Source organism: Gossypium hirsutum, chromosome A07, assembly GCF_007990345.1.
Source record: "Gossypium hirsutum isolate 1008001.06 chromosome A07, Gossypium_hirsutum_v2.1, whole genome shotgun sequence".
Lineage (NCBI taxonomy): Eukaryota > Viridiplantae > Streptophyta > Magnoliopsida > Malvales > Malvaceae > Gossypium > Gossypium hirsutum.
In genome coordinates this window covers 68,937,252-68,961,287 of record NC_053430.1, presented here as the reverse complement: position 1 = coordinate 68,961,287, position 24,036 = coordinate 68,937,252, and the positions used below count along the sequence as shown (strand labels likewise).

At 31.9% G+C, this 24,036-nt stretch overlaps 2 protein-coding genes across 18 annotated transcripts; both read right to left on the bottom strand.

Annotated features, from left to right (window-relative positions):
• Positions 1-9,441: 9,441 nt before the first annotated feature.
• LOC107905671 (uncharacterized) lies at positions 9,442-10,122 on the bottom strand. Its single transcript, XM_016832374.2, has one exon. The coding sequence runs from the start codon at positions 10,120-10,122 to the stop codon at positions 9,442-9,444; it is 681 nt and encodes a 226-aa protein (XP_016687863.1).
• A 3,793-nt stretch (positions 10,123-13,915) lies between these two features.
• LOC107898820 (probable LRR receptor-like serine/threonine-protein kinase At5g37450) lies at positions 13,916-17,720 on the bottom strand. Of its 17 annotated transcripts, none has more exons than XR_005930705.1 (15): positions 17,449-17,720; positions 17,272-17,329; positions 17,135-17,179; positions 16,903-16,983; positions 16,731-16,802; positions 16,528-16,627; positions 16,288-16,435; positions 16,138-16,209; positions 15,972-16,046; positions 15,739-15,882; positions 15,569-15,640; positions 15,407-15,478; positions 15,253-15,327; positions 14,741-14,869; positions 13,916-14,367 (listed from the first exon to the last, which is right to left on the bottom strand). XR_005930705.1 is itself a non-coding variant. In XM_041118059.1 (14 exons), the coding sequence occupies exons 6-14, from the start codon at positions 16,547-16,549 to the stop codon at positions 14,833-14,835; spliced, it is 717 nt and encodes a 238-aa protein (XP_040973993.1). In that variant the 5' UTR covers positions 16,550-16,627; positions 16,731-16,802; positions 16,903-16,983; positions 17,135-17,179; positions 17,272-17,329; positions 17,449-17,720; the 3' UTR covers positions 13,916-14,832. The 17 variants fall into 17 exon arrangements, 8 of the variants coding, with proteins under 8 accessions (XP_040973993.1, XP_040973991.1, XP_016679950.2 ...); XR_005930700.1 differs by lacking the exon at positions 16,528-16,627 and adding an exon at positions 15,037-15,054 and having other exon boundaries at positions 16,766-16,802; XR_005930701.1 differs by lacking the exon at positions 16,528-16,627 and adding an exon at positions 15,037-15,054 and having other exon boundaries at positions 14,755-14,869; positions 16,766-16,802.
• Between the last annotated feature and the right edge of the window lie 6,316 nt (positions 17,721-24,036).

The following is a 24,036-nucleotide window of genomic DNA, read 5'->3' as shown; positions in this document are numbered from 1 at the left end:
AAAGGTTCTTGGATATTCGGCCTTGGTGTTTCTAATTGGAGCTCAAGAGCAAAGAGGGTCGAAGTTGGATAGGGGAAAAGAGAAAGTAATTGAGTAGCCTTTCCGCAACCGTTCAAGTATATCCGAGGTAAGTTTTAAGTGTTTAAACGTTGAGTAAATCCAATTATAATAGGACATGATGAGTTGATTTAATAAGATATGATGTGGCCATGATATGTTCTAAGCTCAAATGGTAAGTTCTTATGTGTTTGAGCTTGGGAATTTAAGGGTAATTTGAAATAGTCTGCTTCGGACAGCAGCAGTAACGTGACTTTAGAAAATCACCATAAATTTATGGACTTGAATTAGAGGCTGAATGAGACATGAAATTAAAGCTTAATGAGTCTAGTTTCTTATAAAAGAAACCGTGTAAGCAAAGGAATTTCCGATAATGAGATATTTAAAGTTGTGTGAGACGGTGTCAGAATGACTCTGAAATCCCCTGTTCTGTTTTTAGAAAATCATTATAAATTGTACAAAAATGTTTATAAGATAAAATTTATATGCTTAGACTCCTTAATGAGTCTAGTTTCAAATGAAATCAAATACAACACATTTTGAATTCTGTAAAATGAGAAATTTGATTCGTAGTGAAGAGTGGTCAGATTAGTCAAATAGTGAAACAGGGGAAACTTTAAGAAAAATCTGGTATTGATTGGCCAAACATAAAATTCTGGAAATTTTATGGATGGAAGATATACGAGTCTATATTCAGGAAAAATTAACGGAAAGTGATTTGGAGTTTTGTAGCTCCAGTTATAAATAATTTAGTGACTATTGCTCAGGAAAAACAGCTTGTGCTGAATTTGAGATTATGTTGTGAACCTTGATAAACTTGTTTTAGTTGCTCATAAGCTATTGATTAAACCCATACTTGAATTCTAAATCGTGATATTGTAAGTTTATGAGTATTCGAATATGAAATGATAGTAAGGCCTAATGGCCGATGTGATGAATGTGAAAGTGTATATATATGTGATAAGGCCTAATGGCCGATGTGATGAATGTGAAAGTGTATATATGTGATAAGGCCTAATGGCCGATGTGATGAATGTGAAAGTGTATATACATGTGATAAGGCCTAATGGCCGATGTGATGAATGTGAAAGTGTATATATGTGATAAGGCCTAATGGCCGATGTGATGAATGTGAAAGTGTATATATATGTGATAGGGCCTAATGGCCGATGTGATGAATGTGAAAGTGTATATATGTGATAAGGCCGAGTGGCCAACGTGATGAATGTGAAAGTGTATATATGTGATAAGGCCTAATGGCCGATGTGATGAATGTGGAAGTGTATATATATGTGACAGGGCCGAGTGGCCAACGTGATGGATGTGAAAGTGTATAAATGTGATAAGTCCCGAAGGGCATTTGTGTCAGTACTATATCCGGGTTAAAACCCCGCAGGCTTTATGCGAGAATATTATCACTGATTAATGTCCTTAAGCTTCGTGCTTGTACTATATCCGAGCTCTAAAGACCCGATAACTTCGTGTGGAGATTATGTCCGGGTAAGACTTCGTAATAAGAATTGCTTATAAATATATTCAATGCGAAAGGTTAAACAGGTATGTACTCCAAGTTTATATGTGAGCTTGATTTGCACTAAATCATAAGGTAGTTATGTGATGCATACGAGAGCAATCTATGAGACTATTCCTATGATTATGTGACATCGGATCAGTGTGAGAGGTGATGTGAAATCATACGATATATCTATGTCACATGAGCTCACTTTTATGTGAAAGTTTATCTGCCTATTGTATATGATGAGATGTGCAGATTCGGTAAAGGGATGGTATGCCCGAAGGAAGAGTGAAATAAAAATACGAACAACTATGTTATAATTTGATTGTTATCTGTTGACACTGCTTAAAACTTACTAAGCATTGTAATGCTTACTCCGTTTACTCTGTTTCCTCTGTTTTATAGATCTCATTGCGAAGCTACAGGCTCGGGGATCGTCAGCAACTAGTCACACTATCACTATCCACTGTTTGGTACTGCTATGTTTCGGATTGTCTTATGGCATGTATAAAATAGACTAGTGGCGGAAGAATATTTTGGTTAATGTATATAGCCATGCGAAAATGGATTATATATGTTTGAGCATAATGTTATAATCATTTGGTATGGAATGGTTAATCGCTATCATGATTTGTGCTATTTATGCTAAAAGGGCTAGTTGAATCATGGAAACTATGAAATAGGTAATGTCTACCTTAAAGGCAGATGCTGGCAGCAGCAGTGATGTAGATTTGAAAAATCACTAAAAATAGTAGGATTGGAATTAAATAGTGAATAAATTATGTAAACGAACCTTGATGAATCTATTTTCATAGGAAAGTAACGAAATGATCATATGGACAGTATGTTAAGAGATATTCAGGTTCTCGTGAGACAGGGCCAGAACGGTTTCTGGATTCCCTGTTCCGACTTTGTAAATTCATTATAAATTAACCAGAGATAATTAGGAGTCATGCCATATATGTATGGATTCCTCTCTGAGTCTAGTTTCTATAGAAACAAACGGCATCAGTATTGAAGCCCTGTGCAGGGAGATATCCAAGTCGTAATGCGCAAAGGTCAGTGTAGTCGATCCCTGTAACATGGGAGACTTTGACTAATAAACTGTACTAATTGGCTGGACCAAAAATTCTAGAAAAAAATATGTAGATGGGAATATGAGTCTAGTTTCAGGGAAAATTTACGAAACTGATTTTCGAGTTGTGAAACTCAATATATGATTTTTAAGGTGACAGTGTCGCAGTTAGCCAACTGCCTGGAAAATTTTAAAATGGACTGCGATAGTAAGCGAATTTAGTCTGTGAACCCCTCGTGTCCGACTCCGGCAACGGTCTCGGGTACGGGGTGTTACAAGTGACATCCAAAAATAACCATTAAATTTACCGGTGCCAGAGCTGTAACACCCCTAACCCGTATCTGTCGCCGAAATAGGGTTATGAGGTATTACCGGATAAGGCACAAAATTTCGAACATTCACATATACACATATGTTAATATTCACATAACTAAAAATAAATCTGTTTAAACATTAAACACATAATTTAAATCATAATACAAATATCAATAAAAATTCAAAGTCATATAAAATATATGCGGCATTGGCTTTTGAAAACATAATCAATATACATTCGTATAATATACCACATCGCCTTATATCATAGTATAATATTCATTATCATAAAAGATAATAGCTAGCAATACAACATGGCCAAATATATTTCTTTTACATTGCAATTTCATGCACATATTACCATATTAATATGGACTATTTTTGAACATAATTACCAAATCAAAACATACTAAAATTTATATGCATAATACTAACCATTCAAACATCATCTATTCGGTCATTAATACACATACAAACAATTCATACCATTTCTATATGACTTAATAAACCAAATTTATAAATATTAATTCCAAATCAAAACATGCCGATTTCACAAGTTATACATCATATCGAAATATCATACACACGACCAATTCTTCTCTTATCTATTCAACTAGCAAAAATTAACTTATACACATTCATTAATGTTTAATTAACAAATGAATCTATATAGCTATTTCACATACAATATATACTCATTAATTTATCTCTTACTAAGCCAAATTTATAAAACCATACTTGACGTTTCTCACTACCAAAACATATAACCAACACCTCAAACATATATACCTTGAGATAATATAAATATCAAACCAATACATCATATACTTATATATATAAATATATATAAGGACCAAATCATGTTTGAATTACTAATACAATTCATATCAATTTCTTCCATATACCAATACCAAATTCACTAAAATACCAAATCATTAATCCACGCTTTAACCAGCTTATCAAACCAATTTCACCTATAATCATTTATAATATATCACTTTGCCGAAATAATTTTAACCATATCACTATGTACATATCCAACACCTCACATACATATAATATGCGTATCATTCAACTAACATAAGAAATAACCTAACTCAACTAGCATACAAATTTACCTTATAATCAAAACACATACCTAGCCTTAATAAAACAAGCTAAACATAATACATATATAAATGTATATATATTCTTTATCCAAATCAACCAAACCATATCCAAAATCACCGACCATTGTTAATGCATATGACAAATATAAACTTGACTAAAATTTCATATACTTACATAACATATTAGCCATTTTGGCATGGCTTAATATATACACAACTTCAAACTTAACCAAATATAATCTAGCCTATACATGCCATAGGTTCAAGTTCAAATTTATAAAGTACCGAAAATAGTCGATAGTGTGATAGATTTCTCTGACAATCCCCGAGCCCGTTACTAGATCCAAAACCTATAAAACAGAGAGTAAACATACACACAGTAAGCTTTCATAGCTTAGTAAGTCATAAGCAAATATATATCTAAGAATGCATATTAACATTATAATAATAAGGTCAAATCAGCCTATTTTCAATCAAGGGTACATACTTATGCTCGTAACTCATGAATCATCTCATAAATATTCACATTTTATAGTCATAAGGCTGAATATGTTCAATCATATATACATAAAATTCCATTTGCATCATACATAATTTATATCACATTTCAAATAACTATCTTACCTTATTTTCATATAAGCATTTAACAAGCACTTACCTGAACTTTTTAGCTCAATTACACATTCGATCATAACTTATTCTTACCCGTTGAACCGTTCGGAATTAATAGGATACTCGGATAATCACACATATCGTACAATGCCAATGTCCCAGACGTGGTCTTACATGTAATCACATATCGATGCCACTGTCCCAGACAATATCTTACACGTAATCACATATCGATGCCAACGTCCCAAACTGGTCTTAAACATAATTACATATCGATGCAAACGTCCTAGACGTGGTCTTACACATAATTACATATCGATGCCAACGTCCCAGACTTGGTTTTACACATAATTACATATCGATGCCAACGTCCCAGATGTGGTCTTACACATAATTACATATCGATATCACATATACATCCATGTATCAACTTTAACTTGACCAAAATACACATATATTCATTAACAAAGTTATCATTCACTTCCAAGGTCACAATATCATCATATAGCCGAATATATATATACATTCATTTATGTATACTCATGATTCACACTTTAATATCACATATATATATCATTTAGCCGAATATAGATTTGCAATCAATATACATATAATCAACATTTTAACATGTGTAATTCATATCATCACTTCAAATACCAAAACTTAATCATCAAACATAAATATTTTTTTGTTACTAGAATATTAGCCAACTCAAAAATATACTATCTCATTTATCATAATTCAAGCCAAAAATTTCTCCTATTTAAAACAAATAATTAATAAATAAACATTTTGCTAATTGATAAATCTTCAATATAACATTTGTAATATACATCATCAAATCCTTATAAACCAACCTAACTAATTTATTACATGATCGAATATACCATTATAAAACCATATTATAAGATCATATAACTCACAAATCATACTATAATTACATTTTTTCTTTTTTCATTACTCAATGCCAATTCATAATTTATTACTAATTATTACAATTATGTATAGATCACAATATTGAAATTTAATAACATTTATTTGCTTATAAACTTACCTTGGACAACAAAATTCGAAACGAGACAATTATTAGTCAACTTTGGTTTTCCCTCGATCCAAATTTGATTTCTTTGGTTTTTGATTTAAACATATTCAAATTAAACTTATTCAAACATAAATTCATTCAATTTCATCCGAAAGCACATAAATGGGAAAATTACCATTTTGCCCTTGACATTCACACTTTTCACAAATTAGTCCCTATTGCACAAAACACAAAATATGCAAAATTTCATTATACCATGCTTAGGCCGAATATTCATCTTCCTTATAAAAGTCCATATATTTCATTTATTTCACATTTTAGTCCCTCAATTTATTATTTTTGCAATTTAGTCCTAATTACTCGAAATCATCAAAAAATTCAAATACAAAATATGTTAATCTATCACATATCTTTTATTTTCCAGCATCAAACAACAAAAATCACAAGCTTTCAACAATGGAAAAATACAAAATCATCATCAAATTCAAAAATTGAGACATGGGCTTGATAGATAACATATCAACGATATCGAAAACGTAAAAATTATCAAAAATCGAGCTAAAACTAACCTTGAATCAAGCTTGCTAATGGCCGAATATAGCTTTCTTTTTCTTTTTCCTTTTCTTTTGGTATTTTCGGCTTTTGAAGAATAAAAATGAATGCATGCAACTTTATTTTATGTTTTATTATTATAACATTATTAACATATTACTAAATTACCCTTTCAAAATTAATATAAAACCATGATTTTTAATACCAAAACCGTCCATCCATTTTAACTACGGTCTAATTGCATTATAATGCATCATATTATAAAGACAAATTCAATTAAGCACTCTCACATTTAACTATCAATTTTTCACTTTACGCGATTAAGCCCTTTCTACTAAATCGGCATCCAAACAGTAAAATTAAAACACGAAAAATTAACACATATAAATTCACACGTAATAAACATAGAAAATAATTTTTAAATATTTTTCTGACTCGGATTCGTAGTCCCGAAACTACTGTTCTAAATAGGGTCTAAATCGGACTGTTACAGGAGCTCTACCGGATTATCATTAAACAAAACATACATTCAAACTAAAAAATTTACTAAATAAACATAAACACAAATACAATAAAAATGCTCCTCATCTCTGTATCATTCATCCTCTAACAAAATATAAGTAAAAAAAAATTCCCTCAACTCATATAGATCTGGCAGTAGGAGTTACATATACTAATTTGGTCATGCCAAAGAAAATAACTCCACCAGAAAAATATTATTTTTAAAAATTTTAAATTAAAAAATTAAAAAATTTGGTAATAAAGTGGTGACACCATTTAGAATGGCTCCACCAATAAGAAAACATTTTTTATAGTTTTAAATTAAAAAAAAAAAGCACGGACACATAACAAAAGTGGTGGAGCCAAACTATTTGACTCCACGAAAAAAGGATTATTTTTTCAGGGCCCCTCCAATTTTTCAAAAATAGCAATATTTTCTTAATATTTATACAAGTGACATCATTCTATATGGTTCCACCAAAAAAATAATTTTTTTTGTTTGCTGGCGTGATATGTTGGTGGCACCAAACTCTTTCACTCCACCAATTTTTATCATAAATTTCAAGTCATTTACATATATAATCAAAAAAATAAATCATTTTTATAATTAATTAAATTTTTAACGTGATTTTTATAAAAAAGCCCATCTAATACTTATTAAGCAATCACTCCTAACAATAATTGACCTCACTATTTACATTTTATTTTATTTTGGAATGTTACTAATTACACTTTATGATGTACCGAAAAAAACACACATTTTTAATTTAAAAACTTGTATTCCAAGAGCCTTCGTTAATGTTCATCATCGCTTTCAGCATATATCTAGCTATAAAGAAATCTTTACTATTATTGACCAAAAAAATAATATCTTTATAATTCAAACTCTATTTTATTAAAAAACATATTAAATATGAGCGTCCAGCATATATTATTATTTTTTAAAATATATGTGCATGTAAAAGCATTTCATTTAATTAAACAGAAATTGTATCTGTTAGTATCATATTATAAGTACAAATGTAAGTAAAGTTCGATTGGATTTGAAATTTTTGAAAGAAAATCGAATTTTAAATTATTCGAATTGAATTAATCGATTTAATCGAATCAACTTGAATTTTTTTCAAATCGAATTGAATTTTCGAATTCAAATAATTCAAATAATTCAAACAAATCAAATATCAAACTTTTCCTCCCCCTCAAACCCTCTTTCTTTCCCAAAAAAATTTACTTCTCCCAAACCCCAAATTTTTTTCCTTTTCATTTTCCTCTCAAAACTTCCACTTCACTTAAACCCTCAAAACCTTTTTCCTTTTACTTTTCCACAAAATTTTTACTTCCTCCCAAACCCCTAAAACTTTTTTTCTTTTGCTTTCCCTCAAAACTTTTACTTTGCTCAAACCCAAAAACTTTTTTTTTTCGAATTTATGTGTACTATTTATATTATAGAATTGAATTTCACAGTTTATACTATTTAATTATTTAATTATGTTGAAACTTTATCAATTTCTGTTAAATTTGAATTATTGATGATGCCATACAAATATTCGTGTTAACATTTTTTGTTAATATCAATTTCACATTTTATTTTTAAAAAAATCACATTTTTTACATTTAATATATTTTTTTAATTTCAAAATACATAATGGCAAGAATGAAAAGATGATTTAAGCAACTAAGCAAGAAAAGAAGTTAACCCGTATGTAAAATATTAATAAATAAATTATGAGGGATGAAAGTTAATAACAAATTTGATTATGGTGTGCAAATTTGATAACGATGGATGACAGTAGCTACAATAACCCAAAATCATTTTTTTAATTTAACTCAATCAAATATATTCGATTTGATTCGAGAAAATTTCATCTCACTCGATTTGATTCGAGAAAATTTCGAATTGAATTAGGATGATAAAACAGAATTTATCAACTCGATTAATGCAAATTTTTTTCATTCGATTAAACGCTCACTCTATATGAATTTCAGTTGGATATTTTGGTCCAAACCGCGACTATTAAGGCCTAGTCCAGTGAGGGCTTTTGTTAGCTTATTGCTCGATGAGTTGCGTAACAAAATCGAACAGAAATATAAAAATGTTGGAGTAAAAGACCACGTTGAATATATATTCAAACATGGATCTTCCAAATAGACGATTAAACTAAAAAAAAAAGGCATGTTTGTATTGTACCTACACCTAGTCCGGATGAAAATTTCGAACTGTAGTTACTCTACAAGGAGACCAAGGATAGCAGATCAAAAGAAAACATGAAGCAGCGGCTTCTGAATAGCCTTATAACGAACATATATAATGGGCCGGTTTCAGCAAATTAGTTATCTCCAGGGACCCACGAAAATGTTTAAGATGATGATTTATTGTAAAAAAAGAAAAAAAGAAGATAAGTGGAGGTCCATCAAATTGGCAATGGCGTGTGATTCTTTCGATAAGAGAAATTAAAGGTCTCTTTTGGTATAAGTGCTTTATGGGGGTATCCAAAGCTTAATTAGGAGCAGAAGCTTCAAAGTTCAAAATAATATTAGAACTTAAATGTGGCACACTGGCAGCTTAGATTTTCTGAATTTGTAAAAGTTACACCAAATCCATGTGTGGATCAAAAAATACTTGATCCACATTAGAGGAAGTATGCAAAAGATGATGATCTTTTTAAGCTTCAATCTCAAAACTTGAACATTTGATGGATCCCATGGAGATGTCAATCTCAATCAGGTTGTCTTCTTCATTCATGTCATTGAGTTCTGCTAATAGCTCCATTAGACTCCGTTGCTGGAAAATGCATTCAGGCTTTGAATCTGTCAGTTTCTGATGCCTAATATACTTAGCAGGCTCTTCTTCTTTGCGACTAACATAATGTCCTTCAGGAAGGGAGATTTCAATGAGGCTATCCTCATCGGATATCGACCCGTCATTGGAGATATCGGGGGTTCGATCCGTGCTGTCTCGAAACGGCCACTCCTCTCCAGAATCTTCTGTTGTGGACTCTTTTTCAGATACGACATCTGGTGATCTGAGTAAGTAGCCATGAATCTGATATGAACCACTTCCGCCTTCTAAGGCTTCATGGTGTTGTTTTGATGCCAAAATATGTTCCATTTGAGGTGAGGTTCCATGAACCAATTTCTGAATCTCTTCTTTGGCTGATATCTCCACTAACTTAGGCTTCCTCTTACAAAATACGAACAGAAAGGTTGACAAAATCAAGGCTGCTGATGTGAAGACGATGGATAAGGACCCCAAGATAATAAATGTTGCAAATGCGAGAGGTGGAGCAACAACAATCCATGACACTACTGGGTTCTTTAAGAGATCAAACAAAGGAGTAGCCATGGACTAGAAAAAAGGGATCTGATATGTAATTATAAGCTGACAGAAACAACTTACGAGGAAAAAGAAATGCAAGTGAGATCAAATAGACTATTGAAGCTGAGTAAAAAGATTATACAACTACCTACTGGGAAATGAAGATATGAAAAAGGCTGAAAAGACAATGACAATGAGCATATATTGATGTATTGATAAATTTGAACTAGATTTTCAGTGTTAGATTGCAAGTGAGAATGAAGGGCATTATTCTACAGGGCTTGTCAGTATCTTAAACTTTCACTTTTCTGCTGATTTCTGGCAAAAGGCGCTAATCCAAAAGAAGAAAAGACTTTCATGGATCTAAAAGAAACATAACCAGGAAAGGAAAAGGGGTTTTTTAGGACATACATACTTATGATCACACCAATTCAAACAAATAGTAGTAGTACCAAAAAGGCAAGAAGGAAACCAACTTGCCAGTTTCGCCTTTTTTTTTTTTTTTTTTTGCTTGCTACTGGGGGAAGTAAATTAGTAATACCAGAAGTGGTTTGCAAAGAGGAAGCAAGTTGAATATAAACAAAAAGATTATGGTTTTCTTGCTTGCTACTGTTTTCCCTCTATTGATTTACAGCCTCAAAAGCTTGAAAATGATAGAAATCATGTGCACATATCTGAGCTTACACATGGCACTTTCCCTCCAAAAAAACAAAAACCCGTAACATATATGGGATTATTATATATTATTTCTCAGCCCAATCCCATTTTTTACTTCAACCAACCCCAAAAAAACCCTATTACCAGAACCACAAAAAGCATACCATTCAAAGCTTTATTTGTTGCAATGACATCAAGTCAATACTATAAGGAAATGCTCTCAAGTCTCAAGCTACTATAAGCAAGTACAAGTAATTAATAAAGAATATATTGATGCAAGACTGTTATAATGATAAAGAAAAGTCTAGAGAGGGGAGAAGAAAAGTTGAGAAAGCATGGGCTTTTTCTCCATTTTTAAAGAAAAATAATATCTAAAGCAACAACAAAGGAAGAATATTCACTGTATAATGATGACTTCCAATAGTTCAAACTGCTTGAAATATCTGAACTAATTAGTTCAAAGAGCTTGAAATATCTGAACTAATTAAACATGTATGAGTTTGAGTCGAAATAGAAAAGGAATCCCAAAATTCCGTACCAAAAGTTTCTGTTTACTAATACAATATATAGTCACTGCATAGACAATTTGAAGTGCTTCATTGGATAGCTGAATGCTTTATGAGAAAAATACAAGAGCCCCTTTCTTTTTTCCTGGTTTCTTCAATTAATACAGCAAAGCCAAAACCCAGAAGAGAAGAGAAGACCAAAGGAAAAGGAGCTTTCCAACTTTTTAAGTTAATAATAAAAAAATGTATTTAACTATTGTTTCATTGTCCTTGATTTATAATTCAGCTTAGTGCTGTTATCAAGTATTTTGAAATGAATTAAATAAAAATTAGCATTAGAGGTAGGTCATTCAAGTTTCTTATCTAGAGTTTTAGTGAGTTAAAGAAACATATATATTGTTACGCCACTGACATATATGCCCTAGAAATGATTTAGAACTCTAAGAAAGACTTCTTTTTTGGAGATTGATATAGTATTTTAGTGGATTCATGCCTTTAATTGAATTTGTTTTTAAGGCATATGGCTATGGAAATAGGATAAACCTACCAACACTCTTAGCTTAGCAGGCCCACTCTCTCGTTTAAAGCACTGCAACGCCTTGCCGGAGGTCGGCTACTCCATCCCAAATGCTGTACATATATATGATACATATATTTTCTCATTGAATAAGGATTTTATAGATAATAAAAGATAATGTGTAGATATTTGTGTGTATATGCTTATGTAATTCACGCTGGAAAAATCAGCTTATGATGGTCTGAAATTAATTATTCTTTTTATATTTTTAATAAATATATGGGTTGAGTTTTAGTATAAGTAGTACCGTTGTTATTATAATAATAATAATAATCAAAGGTAGATTTAACTATTTTACGCCAAATAATTATAACAATCTATAATTTACTTAAAATATGATATACATAATGTAAATTAATAGAGCATTAATAAAACAGTTAAATAATTCGATGAATATAATATAGTTATGAAAGTCCATATTTTTCATTAAATCACATCTTTATTTTATATTTTATAACTTTTTATAAATAGGTTCTTTTATATAAATCATGTTTATCAACTTAATCATCGAAACAATTTATATACAGGAAAGTTAGAAAAAAAAAATATGATGGTGATGGAAAAGAATTATGGAAAGAAGAAAAAATTATTGAACTTGTTTATCAACTTAATTATCATAACAAATTATATCGTTCATAAATATTCCTAGCCTTTTAGAATTTCAAATTTTAACAAAATTAGGTTAGGCAGGCTGTATAGGGTAAATTACTATTATTGGAACAGCATTTGTCTCCAAGAAATCCGACCGACCTGCATGTTACTCAATGTTAAAAACTTTAGGAATGTTTTACGAGGGCAGGGGACCATATCTATTTCTTCATCAGTGTTTCTTTGCAATTTGCATTTCTTTTTTGGGGGGATTTTAGGTAATCTTTTGTCTTCAATCCTGGGCTCACATTTTCTGTTTAAAGTTATTTTGTCGGAATTTTTTTTTCTGAAAATATTTAAGAGGTAATGTCTAAATGCCTTGTATTCGAATTTAATATTTGAACAAACCAAAATTACATGCATTATATAGATATATATATTTATATCATTAACTCGAATCAAATCCATTTTATTTTCAATATGATTATTAACTTAATTTGAGTCACTGAAAATAATCATATTGAAATTTCAAGCCAAGGGGTTAAAAAATAGAACCCCAAGCAATTTTAGATTAAAGAAAGTTGATTTCATGAAACTAATTCATACTCAGTACTCATAATTTACTTGCACCTAAAGGAGCTGCCTTGATTATGGAATGTTGTAAGTAGAGATGTTTTGGTTTTATCATCTCCCTGTTCCAAAAGCACTGCAACATTTGAATTTTGTCTTCAAGTTGGGAGCTTCCCTTCATTTTTGCTGTGCAGTAAGTTTAAAATTGTAACCTTCAATTCTATGTTGATTTGAATTTTCATTTTTTTAAAAGTGTCACTACAGCAAAATTGACTTTTAGCGGCGTTTTTTTAGGCCTTTAGCGGCGCTTTTAGGCGCCGCTAAAACTCTTTGCAGCGCTTTTACAAACGCCACAAAAAACGCCGCTATAGATGGCGCCACAAAGTTTCGGCCTTTTTTATAAAGGTCATGGCCTTTAGCGGCGCTTTTCCCACAAACGCCGCTAAAGGTCATAAAATTTTAAAAATATATATATATTATAAAATATTATAAAGGTCATGAAAAATTAAAATTCATTATCAAAATATTGAGGAGAATAATATCCATGATATAAATATAAAAATTTTCTATTAAAATTCATTATCAAATTAAATTTTGTATGAAAATTTTAACTTTAAAACTAAATATAAAATTTGATGAATTCAAATTTAGAATTTAAAATAATAAATTAATAACAAAACTTAGAACTCAAGTTATTAAATATTAAAATAAAAATAAAAATATAGAATCAAAACTAAAATAAATAATAAAAATTAGATTAAATATAAAGATATAAATAAAATACAGCAAGTCTTTTACTAACAAGAAGTCCAAATACAGCATCTTGTTTATTAATAAAAACAACAAAACATCTAAATTGTTTACAGATATCCATGATACATCATGCATGACCGACACATCACCTATTTAACCACCGATCAAATACACAATCAGAGATTCTAAATTTCCACTCCTCACTAAATTCAAAGTATACATCATTAGACACAATTTGTCCAGTCTGATTTGAGATGGACTGATAAAGAAGAGCTTCGGTTCAATATAGAACTAGGTACAATCCTGAACCAAGGTGGCATATTATATGACATTCTTTTACTCTCTATCCTTCTTGTTGATATCAGAAAACACATGCTATCAGAACATCAAATTTGAAGTGGACCAAATTTCCAGTTTTTCATGTCAAACGTTGAGTGCATACCAACCATGATTGATAGACAACAAGGATCTAGATAACCAAGGACCATTACACCTACTAGACTACCAGCAAGGCAGCCAATGAGTTGTCAATATATCCAGCCATCAACCATGTTTGACACAGATCCAAAATTCTTGCCAGTATCAAGCTGTCATAGAATTACTCAGCCAAGCATCTCAAGTCTGAGCATCATAGATTAAAACCAATTATTGTAATCATGTCATCGCTTTATACACCAATGAAAGAGGACATTAATAATAAAAACTATGAGGCTGAAAGAAGGGAAGATGGTACAGGAGAGGAAACAGACCAAACTAATCAAATTTAGAACCAAACAACCAGAAAACTGGCCTTTAAGAATCAATGACGGCATGCAGCCTTAGCTTCAATCCTTTAATATTGTTCTAAAGAATGTCGAAACCCCAAAACACTAATGAAAAGAGAATATTCAATTGGGGAGTTTGAAGGTGACTAATAACTTGAAATGACCCTCATATAGTCCCCCAAGTACCTCTAGAATAAAAGAAAACATAAAAGCAAAAAAAAAAATATAACCTTGAAGCTCACACCTCGCTAGATGTGCTTTTCTCCAAATGATTTGTACACGTTTCGGCATTCAATGAGAACATCAGAATCATCTTCATGCTTCACTTCCTTGCTCCAATTCCCATATTTAGATGATTCCTACAAACATATCCATGCAAATCACCATGGTGAGACTAGAAAACTATATATATATCTAAAATCACCATTAATCCATTTATCCTGCATTATGCACCATTTTTCCTGTAATACAGTAAGTACATAAAAAACACATCATGGAACAACAAGACAATATAACCCTCAATCACCTTTTCTTTCTTTGACAGCTTGGAAGCCATTGAAACGAGTTACAGCATCAGAAATAAATAGTGCAGGCCATGCAGTAACAACAAAGTTCAATGACCATGAACAATACTATTTCAAAGAAAAAGTATCACATGAATCTGTCTATCAGAAATAAATATTTATATCCTTTTTCCCTTTGAATAAACTGATAGTCAATAGAGAAAGGGAAAGAAGCTGACAATTTCACTAGGTTGGACATGTTGCCATAAGAAGCCGGAATCTCTGTTCCACCAAAATTGTTATTATCAAGTTGGCTGCAATACAAACAAATACTAGTATGAGATGTAATCAAAATTCCATCCAATTCAAGATATTAACTAACGGTAAACTTACAGTATTCTCAATTTAGGCATCTGTGAAAACTCTGGTGGTAGATTCCCCATTAAGTTATTGTTGTCCAGCAGACTGCACATCCATCATGGATATAAGCTATATTAAGGTGATTCATCCATAACAGCCCGGAATTTGTGACAATGGAATTAGTACTGAGCTTACAAATGTATAAGTGCAGGCATGCTGCTGAGCTCTGACGGAATCTGCCCACTGATTGAGTTGTTGTTCATGTGACTGCAGTTAACAAAATGCATAGAAAAATTATTATATTAATGCATTACTTCATAACATAAAAAGCATTTAAATTTAATTTAGTAGTATTATTTACTCACAAGTGCTTGCAGCTGATGAGGTTGACAAAAGATTTGGGTAGTGAACCTGTTATCTGATTCAAATCCACCTGAAACATCAAGAAGTTAGGAAGAAAACCGAGCTTGTCGGCCAAAGGTCCTGTAAGCTGATTCCCACTTAAAAGCCTGCAACCATGATCACTAATCTTATAAGGTTTCTGCATTCATTTACTTGAAACTTGCTTTTGTTAGCTTCTGAATATGAGTTTGCTTACAGGAACTTCAATGATTTTATATTGCCTATCTCCTTAGGTATACTTCCTGTAATATTGTGATTCCACATAAAATTCCTGCACCAAGTAAGGAGTCATTGATGGTAAGGCAAGAATTTGGCGAACTTGAGTAAATATCTGAAGTCTCCAAAACATTGGCACCACTTACAGTACAGTCAAATTAGATAGCTGGCCAAGTTTAGGAGCAAGCTTTCCAGTAAGATTCAAGTTTAGCATCCGCCTGCCCAAAACATTACAACGTATCACTCATTTTAAACAAAATAATGATGGCAACCAATGAATACATGAAAATACATACAGTTCTTGAATATGCAAAAAGCCATCAGGTTGAGGCATGGTGCAGATTACTCCGGTCCAGTTCGAAACGCAAGGATCTCCTTTTCTCCAGTTCCTTAGATTTTTTCTTGGATCTTTGAGCTTACGCCGAATAGCTTGCAGTGCGTCAACTGGAAAATTCAACACAGGCATGTCGAAACTGGTTTAACAATGCAATATGATGAAGTAACAAAGAATATATTATAAACCAAACAAAATCAACCTTCTGGTGGATAAGTAAGCATACTATTTCAATCCTCCTCTTCTTCATCGTCTTCTTCTTCCTCATCATCGTCCTCCTCGTGTTTCAGATGTTGTCCTTTCTGAAGTAGTAAAGCATCATAAATATAAAACAGAAAAACAACATAAACAAATTTAGACCTAATCACGGGTCGAGTAAAGTCCTAATGATTAAAATGAAATTACCTCTTCACTAGCCTCATCCTCTTCATCCTCCTCACCCTCGTGATCATCTCCGATGCCATTAGCAGAATTTTCCTACAAATTATGATTGTCAAAATAAAAAGGGGGGGTTAAAGTAGCTAAGTCAAGCAAATTATTACTCGAAATAAAAGAAATAACCTTGAACTTCGTTTACCTGTTTTTTGTTGTAGGCTTTCATTTGTTTTTCATACTCAACCTTCCTTTGTCCAGATTTGACCTCATAAGGGGCTTTTTCCTTTATAAATACAAGCATTAAAATCATAATGATAATGCATATGCATAAATTCAGAACAGTAAGCCACACAGAATTTCTGTCATTCAAAAATCAATGCCCATCGAAAACTAGAACACATTGCTATCCATATAAAAAGATTTCCAGCACTTACTTCCTCAGACATGGATTTCCACATCTCTTCCGCAGCTTTACCAACCTTCAAGCAAAGAAGTTCAAAGAAACAACCCCCAAAGTCATTTACAAAACATGCATCCAATATCATGCTCAAAGGGGTACTAATTCACTTACAGCTGATACAGCCTTCACATTAGGATTTTCCTTCTTGAAAATACCCCTAAATTCCTCACTGCATTTAATAAGAAAATAAAGAAGAAATTGAACAAAGAATGCCTGTCAGACTGGAAAAACAAACACAATGGTTAACGCACCAATAAGCCATCAAAGACAAAACATACAAGCACTTACATCTGAAAATGACTTTAAAAAGTTAGAACGGTTGCTTTTCGGGGATGGGGTCAATGCTTTTTGTCGTAGAACATGATTTTCATCTTCTAAATGTGAGAGCTTCTTCCTCGTTCTCCTTCTCTTCAACTTCCATTTGTTTCTCCAAAAACCTTAACAGATCGAGAGAAAAGAAGTAGCTATGGTGGGTGAATTTAGTGCAGTGAAATGAAAAGGAAAAAGGAAATTTGGGGGCAAATTTTGAGAGTAGAAGGAAAAAAGAAATTTGAGGGATTTGGTTAAGGAGCGGTATTTTGTGTTTTTTTATAAAAAAATAATGGCCCGGCGTTTTCTAAAAAAACGCCACTATTTCTTAATTTTAATTTTTTTAGCTCAACTTTTGTGGCATTTTATTCAAAAACGCCAATATTTCTTAATTTTAATTTTTTTCATTTTTAACATATTTTTTTTCTATTTTTTTCTTTCAAAATTTTTATATTGAGATTATCATTTTTTTTAATTTTTTTTATTTTGAATATTAAACTTTTTAACTGAAATATAGACTAAATTTTTAAATATTAAATCTTTAAGTTTTTATTTTTGATTTAATCATAGACATTTTAAAAAATAAATACATCAATATATTTTTATATTGAATAAATATAAATATTTATGTATGCAATATAAATATAAAATGATGTTATATCAATAGTTGTGTTAATAATTTACAAGAACTAGATCAAATTAAAATTTATATATACAATTGCACCCTGATCCCCATATTTATCCCTAAACACTAAAAATTAAACCCTAAACTATACACCCTAAACTATAAACCCTAAACTATAATGATAATTAATTCAATATTTTAAAATTAATATTATCTCTTTTATAATTATATAAGAAAATATTTATCATATAAATTAAAAACACTATAATTAATTTAAACCTTAAACTCCTAATCTTTAAACCCTAAACCATAAATCCTAAGACATACTTGGCCGAATCCTAAGACATATTTGAGACATTCTATTTAATCTAAATATCTTTAAACAAAAAAAAACAGATAAAAATACACAATAGCATTATTATTTATACAAAGTTACATAACTTTAATAAAACAATTTCTCTATTGGAACACTCTAGTTATAATGTCCACTCTGTAAGATATTTCTATGTTATATAAAGTTGGAAATTATACATAGTTCAACAAATGCTAATTAATATTTAAGCTTGCCACAATCAAAATCACCCTTTCTTAATAGCATCCCAGGTAAGAATCTGGAAAGGAAATTATCTTTTAAGAAGTTAATAATTGTCCAATTTTAAACTTCAACCCTAACCTTTAAACCCTAAATCATAATCTCTAAACCCACATCATAAACCTTCAAATACTAGTTAACTCTTAAACCTTAAACCCTAAACCGTATATCTTAAACCATAGTTAACTCATAAACCTGCTTAAACCCTAAACCATATATCTTAAACCATAAACCTTAAACTGTAATGATAATTAATTCAATATTTTAAATTCAATACTATCTCTTTTACGATTATATAAGAAAATATTTAATATATTGTATAACCATAATTTTAATAATTATTATTTTAGGGGTTATAGATTAGTGTTTATGGTTTTTTTGGGTTTAGGGGTTATATGACTTTTAGCGGCGTTTTACTAAAAGCGCCGCTAATGCTTGGTTTTTAGCGGCGTTTTACCAAAAGCGCCGCTAGTGCTCTGGTTTTTAACGGCGTTTTACCAAAAGCGCCGCTAATGCTCTGGTTTTTAGCGGCGTTTTACCAAAAGCGCCGCTAATGCTCTGTTTTTAGCGGCGTTTTAGTAAAAAACGCCGCTGTTGCTCTGTTTTTAGCGGTGTTTTTACCAAAAACGCCGCTATTGCTCTGTATTTTAAAATTTTTGCGGCGTTTTTTGATAAAACGCCGCTAAAGCCCTATTCTCCTGTAGTGTGTTGATGCAATTTAGAGTATTCATATTTGATATCCATGTTCCACTTAAGTTATAAAACCTTAATAGTTACCCGTATTCGATGGTCGCATCCAAACTTCAATTGCCATGCAATTGAAATTTGGACTAAAGATTCCTACTTCATCCGTCAATTTCCATGGCTAGGAAGCTTACTCTTTGAAGCAGCTTAAGAGCTTTCACCGGGGATCACGGTTGGTTCTACATTCGATTTTCAATTGAATCGGATGCTTAAATCATCAAGAATTTTTTTTAAAAAAAAAACTTAAATATTAAAAAATAAAATATCAGGAAAAATTATATTCTCAAAATCCAAAGAATAAATTAATTAAAACCTAATTTTATTGTTTTTTAATCGATTTTTCGTTTCTCAATTTTCTTTTGAAACAAATTTAGTTAGTCTACTAAAATTCCAATTCAACTTTTATGTTTGAACCTCTACATATGAACAAGAAGGTACAATCTTATGTTTGTTGGAAAAATATGATTTTTCTTTTTGAAATCTTTGATGTATATTTTCGATTGGTAAATGAGGAGTTTTGAATCATAAAAAAATGATTTTTTATTCTACCCCATAAGACCTTTACAACGGGATATCATATGATCAAAATGGTTGAGTGGTAAATAAAAAATTGATGCTCAAAGTAAGCTACTTGTGAATTATGGTGAGGAAAATGAAAAGCATTAGTCCCACATTGATTGGGAATCAAGTGTGGGACTTGTATATATATGTAAACCAACTTAATAATTATTGAATGACTAAACTAATGTTTTCTCTTGTGTGCAAGGGGGTGCAAATCCAAGTCTATTTGGAACTTTGTTGGGCCCTTTTAGGATTACGGGCATTTTTAGGCCCAATGCATTTTATTTCTTTTCCTCAACAGCGGATTCAAATTTAGAATTACAAGGTCAGTGTTAATGTCTTTTAATTCAAACGTTAATTTGGATTTAATAACATTAATTCATGACATTATAATTTCAAATTAGTCAAAGTTTCTAATAATCTCTTTTTATACCAAAAATAATTAGAACAAAGAAACACTGAATTCTGATAATTTCCTCTAAAAAATTTTCTCTCCTAAAAACTATTTTCCTGTGATAGAAAGAAGGCAAGCTTAGTTCGTTGATCACACAGCTGCGCTATTTTGGTGTTCATCTAGTTGTTGTATCCTAAGAGACAATTGTCCGGGGTTTCTCCAATGCAAAAGGAGCAGTCGAATCTGTCTTAAGGAGACTGTGTTCAATAGGCCTTAACTCTGAATCGATTTCTAACCTGTTATAGTAAACATTTATTTTAAATAATATTTTACTTGTTATTCATGTTTCGATCTTGTGATTTATTTTATTTAAATTAATATACTTAAATATTTTTATTACTGTGTATTTGTGCTAAGATTCTGCTATAATGTTTTCCATCCTAAGAAATTAAATAACAAACAAGACAAGTTGTTAAGGCAACATTCTAAGTGCGACTGGGTAGTGTCTATTACCAGCTATCACTGCAATAGTGGAGTAGCACTCATCATATTTGGCGTTGTCAATTTATTGAAAAAAAATCTTTAGGATATTAACTTAGTAGATATTTCGAAGATATAAAAGTCCATATATGCAAACTAATCTGTTACCCTTGAAGATTGGATACAATCCTTGAATTATGGAAATTTGTTTGGATTAAGTTGGTGTTTTTCTAAAAGATTGAAGCTCTATCAAATTGTGTTTTATGAGACTATTACTATATTATCTTTGTTATTTGTAGCTTTTAATTCCAAGAAGTTTCTTTGCATTCAATCACTAGTGTGCTAGTAGCCTAAACTCATATATATTTTTTGAGGCTTGTATAGGTTATGTATGAGAGCATATTGAGAGCACTATATTTGTTTATTGTGGAATTGATCGTATGAGTGCAATTGAAGTGTAGCGTTTACAATCTAAATTCTTAGGGGGATTTAAAGGTAAGTGTTCTAGTATTTAGTTACAAAGGTGAGATCTTTATACTTGAGGAGTGATAGAATGTAATAGAAATTTAACAAACAAGTATATTTTTATTCTTATCTTCAACACAAGATCTAAGAGTATTTAAACACAAGCTAATCAAGAACTTAATAGACTATAACTAGGCTTCATCTATTTCTGTTATATAGTTATTTATCTAATATTCCCCCTTTAGGTTTTCTTTGAAAAGAACTTGCAAACACAATATTCAAACGATCTCTATATACCGGGTAAAAGCTCCAACAGTTAATAGTTTAGTCAATGCATTAGTAATTTGATCACACCCTGGAACATGATTTACTTGCAATTGACCACTTAACACCTTTTCTCGAACAAAATGTATATCAAGCTCCACATGTTTAACTCAATCATAGAACATAAGATTTGCAGCTAAGGACAAGGCGCTGGAATTATCACATTAAACAACTAGCACTCCTCAAAGTTTGACTCAAATCTCATTTAATAGCATACGATACCAAGTTAACTCCAAAACAATATTTGCTAAGCTTCGATATTCCGCCTCCGAAGTTGAATGAAAGACAACACTTTGTATCTTTAATGACAGCCAATAATATTTTCACCAAGATACAAGCAAACACCAAAAGTAGACTTGTGATCTTTAAGCAAACTCGTGTAACATCCCTTACCCACATCCTACGTCGGGACAGGGTACGAGACATTGCTGAACTTAAACACATGTATACAAACATTTTCGAGTCATAAAATTTCGCTAAAATTTTAAAACTTCCAAACTTCCTCTTAACTTCCTTAATATGGACCTATGAGGCCCAAATCATGCTTTGGAAATGGTTCGGGAATAAACTAAACATTTTAGAAGCTTTGAAAAAATTTCAATGCAAACAGGGGCACATGCCCATGTGGAAGGGCGACACGCCTGTGTGTCCTCTTAACATGGCCATGTTGAAGGCCCATGTAGTTCACACAGCCTGAACATATCGGGACACACCCGTGTCCCTAGCCTGTACGGATTTATTTCTCAATTTGAACTTACAGGGGTTTTCACATGGCCTGACACATGCCCATGCCCATGGCCTATGTCCGTCACACGGCCATGACATGCCCCTGTCTCAACCCGTGTACAAAAACCTTAACATTTTGTTTCTGACATCATTAACCTTCGAGGGGCACACGGCCAAGGCACACGTCCGTGTGCTATGCCGTGTCCTCCACACGATTGAGACACACGGTCGTGTCTCCGTCCGTATAGTTACTACTAGGCATTTTGTTTTGCCAAATTTAGGTGCAAAGGACACACGACCTGACTACAAGTCCATAAGGCAGACCGTGTGTCACATACGGTCTAGACACACGCCCGTGTGTCTACCCATGTGGACAAAAATAAGGCTATTTACCAAGCCTTTTTGTCACCCTTACTTACACCCACCTGCAAAAACATCAAACAATACCAATACCACATAAACACATGACCATATCAGCCAATACCTAGGCATCTATACATCATTTCCAAGCTATTTCCTATCACATACAATATCTCCTACTTATCAACACAAACCATACAACAAACACATCTGTGAGAATTCTCATCAAATGCATTTAATAATAATCAATATTACCCAACATCAATAGCTTATACAAAATGAATATCACATCCATATGAGCCAACACTTATGGCTAAACCAACATGACACTAAACGAAAAACCAAGTCCCTATACATGACACGCTCAAAACGTTTAAACTAACTATACCAAAAATTTTAGGTGATAGTGTGATCAATGCCTCCGACGTCCCTTGATTCCCGAGCTAGCTTAGTGGCACTATAAGAAAATGGAAAAGAGAGGAAGTAAGCATAAAGCTTAGTAAGTCACAAGTAAATAATTAACATCACTTTACCAAGTAATATCATACTCATAACATATCATACACTTGCACAAGATTCTCGAATGACTATAGACATAACTTACTTATTTTCATCCTTACTACTTATATACACAACCCGAGCTCATTCTTACGAGTTTCGTGTAGGTACTTGTACCACTTGCAACATAATCGTAACTTTTCTCAATCGTGATATAATCTTTAAATCACCCGTTGAATCAGTTGGAATAATAAATGTATACCCAATAAGCCTCATATAAAAAGGTAAGATATCGATGCCATGTCTTAGAATGGTCTTACACTGGCTCTCATATCATGCTAATGTCATGTTCCAAACATGGTCTTACACTAGCTCACATATCGAGGCTGATGCCGTGTCCTAGACATGGTCTTACACTAGCTCTCATATCAATACCGATGCCATGTTCCAAACATGGTCTTACACTAGGTCACATATCGAGACCGGTGCCATGTCCTAGACATGGTCTGTAACACCACGTACCTGAGACCGTTGCCGGAGTCAAACACGAGGTGTTAACGGGCTTAATTCATTACTTAAACAGCTTATACAATTCATTTTAAAATTTCCAGACAAGCTGGCTAACTGCATCACAGTCGCTTTAAAAATCATATCTCGAGTTCTAAAACTCGAAATCCAATTCCGTAAATTTTTCCTGAAACTAGACTCATATATCTATCTATTAATTTTTTTATAGAATTTTTGGTCTGGCCAATTAGTACAGTTTATTAGTTAAAGTCTCCCCTGTTTCAGGGTTCG